The sequence below is a fragment of the Delphinus delphis genome, chromosome 9 (assembly GCF_949987515.2).
Source record: "Delphinus delphis chromosome 9, mDelDel1.2, whole genome shotgun sequence".
Taxonomy (NCBI): domain Eukaryota; kingdom Metazoa; phylum Chordata; class Mammalia; order Artiodactyla; family Delphinidae; genus Delphinus; species Delphinus delphis.
The window spans coordinates 15,020,911-15,031,176 of NC_082691.1; the positions used below are offsets into that span (position 1 = coordinate 15,020,911).

Sequence of the window (10,266 nt, forward strand, 5' to 3'; positions counted from 1 at the left end):
ATTGCAGTGCATGGGCTTCTCATTGTGGTGGCTTCTCTTGTTGCAGAGCACGTGCTCTAGGTGCCTGGGCTTCAGTAGTTGCAGCACGTGGGCTCAAGAGCACAGGCTCAGTAGTTGTGTCACATGGGCTTAGCTGCTCCACGGCACGTGGGATCTTCCCGGACCAGGGCTTGAACCCATGTCCCCTGCACTGGCAGGCGGATTCTTAACCACTGTGCCACCAGGGAAGCTCCTAACATGATGTATTTTGGAATTCTAAATTTCTGATTTCATTTTCATTTTGGCTAGTAAATACAGTTATTTTTTCCCTCATCGAACACCACATATGCATCTATATACAGGGTGTGGTAAGTGCTGGGGATATAATGATGAATAAGGTACTTTCCTGAATAAATTTGAAGTTTGAGGTACTCAAAGTGATGAAGAGGGAACACTGGGAAGGGCAACTACCTCTGCCTGAGAAAGTTGAAATTTGAGCTCGTGTTGACAGATAAATAGGAATTTGCTGGGAAGGAAGGATATGGAATAAAAGTATTCGAGACAGAAGAGTCAGAGTGAACAACTTTAGGAGTTGTGGATTGTCCACAAAGCATTGGAGTAGTGTCCATAAAGAAGTGGTGTGTGTGTGTGTGTGTGTGTGTGTGTGTGTGTGTGTGTGTGTGTGTGTGTGTGTGTGTGTGTGTGTGTGTGTGTGTGTGTGTGTGTGTGTTGGAGGCAGGATGGGAAATCATACTGACAGTGCTGCTCGGGCCTGGAAATGAAACTCAAGTTTATCGTTTATCCAGTAGAAGTAAGTAGTAATGAGTAGAACAAGAAAAAGTGCTGCTGCAGAAGGCAGGCAGATGGATTGTAAAAGTAGATGGTTCCTCGTGTCCAGTGATGGAGGACAGGTGAGAGGACTGAAAACCAGACAAGTGAGAGGACAAGTGTATGACTGAAAATCATACAACCAGGGCAGTCGTGTGATTTAGCGGCCACCAGTGACCTTAGTGAAAAGCAGTTTGATGTTCAGGAGTGAATGGGGAGAAAGCAATTTGAGACAGTGACTGCAGACTCTTCTTCCAGTAAGTTTGTTGGGAAAAGGCAGTAAATGAGAGCAAAAGCAAGAAAAGCAACTATGGGGCGTGAAGTATCTTCATGATGGGAGACTGGAGAATTTCTGTAGAGCAAGAAGTCTGATTGGTAGTTTAAGATGGCATATGATATTTACTTCACCTACTGTTCTGAAATTAAGAATCTCTAAAATACAAATCAAAACTCACACTGGTCAGAATGGCCATCATTAAAATGTCTACAAATAACAAATGCTGGACAGGGTGTGGAGAAAAGGGAACCCTCCTACAGGGGGAATGTAAATTAGTGCAGCCACTATGGAAAACAGATGAAGGTTCCTCAAAAAACTAAAAATAGAGTTGCCATATGATCCAACAATCCCACTCCTGGGCATGTATCTGGACAAAACTATAATTCAAAAAGATACATGCACCCCTATGTTCACAGCAGCACTATTTACAATAGCCAAGACATGGAAACAACCTAAATGTCCAATGACAGATGAATGGATAAAGAACATGTGGTGTGTATATATATATATATATATATATATATATATATATATAATGGAATACCACTCAGCCATAATAAAAAAGAATGAAATAATGCCATTTGCAGCAACATGGATGCACCTAGAGATTAGCGTACTAAGTCAGAAAGAGAAAGACAAACACCATCTGATATCACTTACATGTGGAATCTAAAATATGATGATACAAATGAACTTATCTATGAAACAGAAACAGTCTCAAAGACATAAGAGAACAGACTTGTGGTTGCCAAGGGGGAGGGATTGGGAATTTGGGATTAGCACATGCAAACTATTATATGTAGAATGGATAAACAACAAGGCCCTACCGTATAGCCCAGGGAACTCTATTCAATATCCTGTGATAAACTGTAAAGGAAAAGAATATTAAAAAATTTAAAAAAAGAATGTCTTTCTATATTTATTTGTCTATGTCTTAGACTGGAACACAAAACTTTAGTCTGAAGATAGATGAAAAGCACATCTTGGACTTGGTTCAAGGCTTTTATTTTGGTGTACCACAAAAGCAGTTAATAAGCAGTGCTAAGGATATAAATGAGGTAAGGATGCAGGTAGGTGAATTCAGCTGCCCACTTCTGCTTGTTTGTGTATCACAAAAATTTTGGTGGCCTCAATACCTCTAGCAACTGAAATGCCAGAAAAGCATAGTATTGTGGGCTTAGAAAACAACGACGAATAAAAAAACCCCACATATGTCAGTATCTAGAAGTAACTTACTCAAGGTGAAAATTCTGTTTTTAAGGAAGCCACATCATCTAAGCCTAATGTCTAGGTCCTGGGTCTTGAAACTCTGCTGTGTCTGCTCCGGGGCAGTCTTGCTTTACATTTATCTTCATCTAGGGTCTTTTCATGGCAACACTTGGCAGGCCTAGAACACACGAGGCAAGGTAAAAGACACAAGGCAAGGTTTCTTTCCTTCACTCTTGTGGTTCTAATACAGAGGTTCATGAAACACAGGTATAATGAGCATTCCATTAATTTTCCTCTGCAGTCCAGGAACTTCTGTGTTTTTTTAAAAGGCAATGTAAGCTTAAGAGATGTTTTCAACCCAACAGCTTCATTCAACTCAGCTAATTCTCTTGAGTTCCTTTTCTACGAACATCTACACAAAAACAACCTATTTTCAATGGTGGCAAAGGGTGTTATCTTCAGGAAATTCTGTCAGGGTGAGCCCAGATAAAATCTCCAGATTTGCTGCACTCATGAAATTTTTACTCAGGGTGACTTCCTTGAGATGTATTATTAAAGATGTGTATATTTCATATCTAATATGCAGGGCAGAGCAACATGAAGACTTCAGAGACTGCTTATAATATTCCATGTGGATTTGAGATTTTTGCTGCATTCATAAATATGGAAAAAAGTATCTACGTAACAAGACAAGTCAGTAAATCTCTGAAATAGTGTTTACATCTAGAGAGATACAATCACTTTTTGTTTGTTTTTGTTTTTGCAGTACACGGGCCTCTCACCGCTGTGGCCTCTCCCGTTGCGGAGCACAGGCTCCGGACACGCAGGCTCAGCGGCCATGGCTCACGGGCCCAGCCGCTCCGCGGCATGTGGGATCTTCCTGGACCGGGACACGAACCCGTGTCCCCTGCATCGGCAGGTGGACTCTCAACCACTGCGCCACCAGGGAAGCCCCAATCACTTTTTTTAAAAACCATCTGTCAAATGTCACTTGATATCTTCAGCATGTTTTAGTAAATCCTGACATACTTTATGGTCTTCTAATTTCAAATTTGTTGCTTCAATTTCATAATGTCCTGTGAACCCTGTGGAGGTTGTAAGATCACAGCAGTACATTTTCTTAATCTCTTGAAACACCTCTTTTATCAGATAAGATTTTCTCAGGGTATCAGTCTTTTACAGTAGATGGTAGATATAAATTATGGCTATCAATGAGAGGCAATTATTTGGGTGCCTCTGAAGTCAGGCATGTTACATAAATTTGTGTTTCAGGCAAAAAAGTGATGAAAAATCCTTTCCTCATTTTATATGTTTAGGTCCTGGAGCATAAGTTTGAATCTCATTTTGTCTATGCTAGACTAAGAATATTGCTACAAGATAATACAGAAGTCAGTGGCTTCAATGTTTTATTCCTAAATAAATATGAAGCAAAACTGCAGTTTAGGAATAATCTGGCACACTGTCAGGTAACACTACTAACTCAAAACTTGGATAAGCTAAGTAAGTACTTTAGCATGAAATGTATTTTCTGTATTTTTCATGGAACTGTGTCCTTACTTTTAATAAACACAAAACTGAAACAAACTTTAACAAATATGGTATGATATCACTTATATGTGGAATCTAAAAAATGATACAAATGAACATATTTACAAAACAGAAATAGACTCACAGACATAGAAAACAAACTTACAGTTACCAAAAGGGAAAGGAGGTGGGGATAAATTAGAAGTTTAGGATTAACATATACACATTACTATATATAAAATAAACAAAAAGGACCTACTATATAGCACAGGGAACTATATTCAATATTTTGTAATAACCTATAATGGAAAAAATCTGAAAAAAAATGTGTAACTGAATCACTTTGCTGTATACCCGAAACATTATAAATCAATTATACCTCAATAAAAAAACTAAAACAAACTTTAGTATTTTGTTTTAACTATCAGTATAAACATTTTTTTCAGCTTTACACTTATTAGCCTCTTAATTTCAATATATATATGTCTACATATCTATATATATCTATGTGTGTCTATTTACAACTTTAGCCATTAGGTAATTTTTTGTAACTTTGGTCTGATTACAAGGTGAGGTCCTAATCACAAGACAATGTGATAAGAGCAGAAGGTAGGGCTAAGACCTTACAAAATAACATTTGATGCTTGAACCGCAAGAGTGTGAACTCTTAGGGTCCACTTATACTTGGATATTTTTTCAGTAGTAAATACTACAGTACCGTACGATCTGAGATTGGTTGAATCTGAGACTCGCAACTGCAGGTATGGAGGGCCAGCTATAAGTAATATGCGGATTTTTAACTGCATGGTGGGTGGGTACCCCTAACACCTGTGTTGTTCAAGGGTTAACTGTAGTCTGATTCTTGTTCATTTCTGCTAATAATGAGTTCAAAAATGCTTGATTTTGATCAGAAATTTGAAAATGATGACAACTAGAATTTCCGAGCATATCTTAAACCACATAAAAATTACCAGTGACAAAGAAAGTAGGCTTATATTAAATAGTGTTAATTTTGAAGACATTTCAAACTTCCATGAAGGATAACCTTACAAGTGAAGTGTTCAATGTAGAAACCAGTACAAATTTTGGTTAGCTTGTTCAGAAACAAAATATTCTAAGAATGTTCTGAATATTATTTTCAATATTAAAGTGAAGATAATTTTTATAGTTGTTTGAGGTGCTGTAATATGTCTACTGATACTCCCAGCTGTTTTACCAAACTGGCTGTCTGTTCTAAAATCCAAGTGAGGCTTGGGTTTTCGGAATGTGCATGCTCCTGTGTTCTACAATATTTTAAAGATGAACAATCTACCCCACTAAGATTCTTGCTACAGTTTTTGTTAAATTCAGCATTATTTTCATAGAATCTTTCATCTTTAGCTTCATCAATCTTTTCCTCAGCTGGAGCTATATGACAAAGGTCCATATCCTGAATGGAGTCCAATAAATCTACAACATGGGGCTGTGGAGTGATTGATTTCAGATGTCTGAGCACATACTCTTCACACTGGCCAACTGCATCCAGAAGATTATTTATTTTACTGATCAAAGCCGAACTACTATCATGAAGGTGACACCAGGAGAGCAAAGCACTGAACAAAAATATAAGCAAGAGTTAAATAGAAAAAAATTAAACAAAGGCTTTTAGAATTTTTGATGCTAAGGCTTACATGTTTCTTTTCCAGATAACACCATGCAAAAATTATTAATAACAGTAATGCAAGTCAAAATCAGGAAAGTAATGATGGTAAAACAGGATTAAAAATATAAGGACAGTATCTTTCAATAGGAATTAAACAATTGGACTTAATCATATAAACTGTTTATAATTCATAACCCCTCCTTCACAGCTCTACATCCACTCTTCCTGATTTTAGATTTTTCCCCTTATGACTGTGTAGCTTCTGTTGAAGAAGGATACAACTAACAGAAAGATCTGAAAAATTAGTTTCTCCTTTAAGGACATCAACCACCTTTTAAACTAGGGACTCTCAATCTTGGATGCACGTCAGAATCACCTGGGAAACTTTTAAACTTATCAAGACTCAGGTCACACCTGAGACCAATTAAATCAGAATCTCTGGGGGTATTATTTTTTTAAAGCTTCCCAGCTGTAACAAGCTGCTACCAAGGTTGAAAACCACTGTTCTAACCATATAGCTACTTGCCATCAAAACCGAAGGTTAGGGGGTAAAAAAAAGTTTTGAGACAACTTCACCTTTCCAATTTTGTTACAGAGTAGACACTTTGCTGAGCTGACTAATAATTTTATTGAAGAAGGTTAGATTTCTTTTAGCCCTAATAATTATTTTTCTTTAATTTTTTAGTATAGACAACTGTATTTTTTGATATTTCAGATCATTCACGTCATGAAATAATGGTTGTTATGAAAATTAAGGTTTTAAAAAATGTGTAAGATTTAGCAGTAAGCTTTCTAAGCTTATAAAAGATTAACTTGATGTGACAATAAACATGTGATCATTTTCCTACTTTAGTATAGTATAAATGCTGATTCCCAACAGCTGAATTTTAGAAAACCTCAATGTAATGAATTTTTCCTTTGTTTTGACAACTTTTGTTTTATACCTTTTAAAAATCAATGATTCCTTGAAGCATTTTGTTTTTCTCTATAGAGGGCAGTTGAAAAGGTATAAAGCATCAAAGAGGACAAGCCTGCCATGCTCCTAGCTCCATGTGCCATTTGATCACTTGGTTCTGATACATGCCATTATTGCTATGGAATCTTGACAGGTATTCAAAATTTAGGACTAAAGTAAATGGAATCATTTTTCTGTTACCAGCTATAATTTTCATCATGTACTTCTAGTCTAGACGTCTGTTTTATTGTGTTCTGCTACATGTGGAAGACTAAAAGCTTTATTCAAAACCTGAAGTTCTTTTTAATTACTTTGAGATACAGATTGGTGGTAGTTCAGGTAGCAAAAAATAGACACTTCCTATCATTTCTTTGCAGTAAAAGACAACACCTGGCTCACATATTAAAGTGGATGAACTTTCGACTTTTTGAAGGCGATTTTATTCCATGCTCTGAAGCACTCTTGTGGATTTAACAATAGGAAAAGCACTTCACTTTAAACGCTTTATTTTTACATACTACTTTAATAAAAATCCTCCAGTAGTACTGAGGTTAAAATAATTCAGCATTTAAGTTTTAAAAATTACCTCAATGTTCCTCTGAGTTGTCCATAGTTCATAATGACTTCTGCACCTTCCTTATAACCTTGATTGAAACCTTGTTGAAGAGTAACTGCTTTGCCAGCTTCTATTCCATCTCTATAGCCTTCCTAAAAATAAGAAAGTAATGAAGAATTACAGTTGTAACTAACATCAAGTAAACCACTGTAGGTTTTTCTAGAAAGTCATAGAACCAGTTTGGAAGACTGACGAAACAGGCCTCTACTGGGTTATTTAACAACACGGTTCTAGAACATACGGCATAACCACACAACCAAAGTAGACTACGCTTCTCATAAAAGTTTATTATTGGTTTATCCCATTTTTGAAGTCTAGACTTATTGGGCACATTTTAAAAAATTTTTATTTATTTTTGGCTGCGTTGGGTCTTCGTTGCTGCGCGCGGGCTTTCTCTAGTTGCGGTACGCAGGCTTCTCACCGCGGTGGCTTCTCTTGTTACGGAACACGGGCTCTAGGCACGCGGGCTTCAGTAGTTGTGGCTCGCGGGCTTGGTTGCTCCGCAGCGTGTGGGATCTTCCCGGGACCAGGGACGGAACCCCTGTCCCCTGAGTTGACAGGCGGATTCTCAACCACGGCGTTGGGCACATTTTAAAATACTGACTCTATACAGTTTTACAAAACGCTGTGTCAGCAGTTGCTCCACAGAGAGGAAACATGGGGAATTACGTGTTTGATCCCCTTAGCAACTGGACTGGCGTAGGTGGGTGACGCAGGGCAGTAAGGTCTTGGAACGGAAGTAGGGAAAGAGGAAACTGGTTTAGCAAAAGGACCATGAGAGGTCTGGTTTGAGAAATTTTGCTTGATACCTAAATTCAAGTAAAATGCAAATCCTCTGTGGGCAGGATTTTTTTGTCCGGCCCCAGCACTCAAAAGATGCTCGGTACTGACTGGCCTCGCCTCAGCCTTCTGTAAAGCATTTCTGACACTGACAACATGGTTGTTATGCTAAACAAGTACTATTTTACTGAAGCATTAAACAAGCGCAGTTTTAGTGAATGGTTGCCACGGATACTAGCCGGAATGGACCTCACCCTTCGGTCCTCCCCCTGAACTAGGCGCTGAAGGCTCCACCTGGAAACTGGGGGTGTGGTATAAAGCCGAGTCTCAATAGTGAGACAACTGAGAGATGGATAATTGACACCCGACAAATTAAGAAAACAAAACCCAACATGAATACTCCCTTACCTAGCCATCAGGATTCCACGTTAGCTTTGTCTTACTGACCTTCGACAACATTTTTTTTTTTTTTTTTGCGGTACGCGGGCCTCTCACTGTTGTGGCCTCTCCCGTTGCGGAGCACAGGCTCCGGACGCGCAGGCTCAGCGGCCATGGCTCACGGGCCCAGGCGCTCCGCGGCATGTGGGATCTTCCCGGACCGGGGCACGAACCCGTGTCCCCTGCATCGGCAGGCGGACCCCCAACCACTGCGCCACCAGGGAAGCCCTCGACAACATTCTTAAGTGCACTTTTTCCAGCTGTCCTGATTACCACCACTCCTAACTTTAGGCTCCCGAGCTCTTCAATCAACCCATGTCAAGTGCGTACATGTCCTCTGACAGCCGTAATTAGACACATACAGTCAGTGTATACGTTTCTCCCCCATCCCCTTTCCCTCTGGTCCTCATCAAACTCAAATCTCTTCAAAGCCTAAGACAAAGTTTATTTTGTTCGCCGCCCCCCCAGTGTCCAACGCGCCCCGCGGGCGCTCTAGGAACGCGTCCTGTGGTGTCGCGCGCTTTCAAGTAACCCATTGGGAAACCCTAGCAGGATGCGGGCAGGACTGCATAATGAGGGGGTAGGGAGGGCAGCGCCGGGTCGGGCCCGGACCACTCGGCCCTCTCCTCTCGGGTCCCCGCCTCTTCACAACGTCGTGCGCCTCTCCTCACAACCCGGTACAGCAAGGGACGCCCACCCCCTCCACGCAGCTTTACTTTGACTCGTCTCTGCATGTGGTTCCGCCATTCCCGCTGCACCAGGACCGACTCGTCAGCTTCCTCGTCAAAAACGTCCCTCTCCTCTCCAGGACCCTGGACCAAGGAAGCGGCTCGTAACCACGACATCACTGAGGAAACCTCAGAAGCGCCGGCGCCGGAAATGCCGGCAATTCCTTCCGGTCCGCGGGGCGGGGTGAAGACTGAGGAGGGTGGGTTGCCTCGCGGGATGCGTGCGCGTGCGCGTTGAAGTGCGCGTGGGTGTGCGCGGTGTTTCGCTGTTGGGAGGACGTCCCGGGAGGGTTTTGAATCCCGGTAGGGTCTTGCCTCCCGCCCGAACCTTTTTGCTACCTGGTGTTGTGGCAGCTCTCTCACTTGACTCGAAGTGTGGGCGTGCACTTATTGTGGGCGAGGCAGATTCCTCCCAAGTGGGGCTTGTCCGACCTTGACCTCTGCAGAAGGCGGTGCCTACCCTCAGAGAAACCCTGTCCCTTCCCACCAAGGTCTCTACAGGGGTCGGGTTTTGGAGACGGGCGCATTGGCAAAACCTTTCAAGGTAGTTCTTTTGAGGGATTCTGTCTTAAAATCCCCCTCAGGGCTTCTCTGGTGGTGCAGTGGTTAAGAATCCGCCTGCCATTGCAGGGGACACCGGCTCGAGACCTGGTCTGGGAAGATCCCACATGCCTCAGCGCAGTTAAGCCCACGTGTCACAACTACTGAGCCTGCGCTCTAGACCCCAAGAGCCACAACTACTGAGGCTGCGCGCCGCAACTTCTGAAGCTTGTGCACCCAAAGCTAGTGCTCCTCAACAAGAGAAGCCACCGTGATGAGAAGCCTACGCACAGCAACGAAGAGCCGCAACTAGAGAAAGCCCGCGTGCAGCAACAAAGACCCAACTCAGCCAAAAATAAATAAATTTATTTAAAAAATAAATAAATAAAAATAAAATCCCCCTCAGTACATTTAAAGGTTTGGACAGCCCAACTTTTTTTTTTTTCTTTCGGTACGCGGGCCTCTCACTGTTGGGGCCTCTCCCGTTGCGGAGCACAGGCTCCGGACGCGCTGGCTCAGCGGCCATGGCTCACGGGCCCAGGCGCTCCGCGGCATGTGGGATCTTCCCGGACCGGGGCACGAACCCGTGTCCCCTGCATCGGCAGGCGGACCCCCAACCACTGCGCCACCAGGGAAGCCCTCGACAACATTCTTAAGTGCACTTTTTCCAGCTGTCCTGATTACCACCACTCCTAACTTTAGGCTCCCGAGCTCTTCAATCAACCCATGTCAAGTGCGTACATGTCC

At 41.9% G+C, this 10,266-nt stretch overlaps 1 protein-coding gene across 1 annotated transcript; it reads right to left on the reverse strand.

Annotated features, from left to right (window-relative positions):
* Positions 1 to 2,073: 2,073 nt before the first annotated feature.
* Positions 2,074 to 9,122, reverse strand: YAE1 (YAE1 maturation factor of ABCE1). The gene is made up of 3 exons (XM_060020219.1): positions 8,968 to 9,122; positions 7,004 to 7,125; positions 2,074 to 5,412 (listed from the first exon to the last, which is right to left on the reverse strand). The coding sequence occupies exons 1-3, from the start codon at positions 9,094 to 9,096 to the stop codon at positions 4,983 to 4,985; spliced, it is 681 nt and encodes a 226-aa protein (XP_059876202.1). The 5' UTR covers positions 9,097 to 9,122; the 3' UTR covers positions 2,074 to 4,982.
* Between the last annotated feature and the right edge of the window lie 1,144 nt (positions 9,123 to 10,266).

Bases quoted from the DNA above. Each gene is read 5' to 3' on its own strand.
- YAE1 (XM_060020219.1), bottom strand. From the start codon at position 9,096: ATGTCGTGGTTACGAGCCGCTTCCTTGGTCCAGGGTCCTGGAGAGGAG. The intron at 7,126-8,967 runs GTAAAGCTGCGT...TCTTATTTTTAG, and splicing joins ACATGCAGAGACGAGTCAAA to GAAGGCTATAGAGATGGAAT. The intron at 5,413-7,003 runs GTAATTTTTAAA...ATTTTTGTTCAG, and splicing joins CAACTCAGAGGAACATTGAG to TGCTTTGCTCTCCTGGTGTC.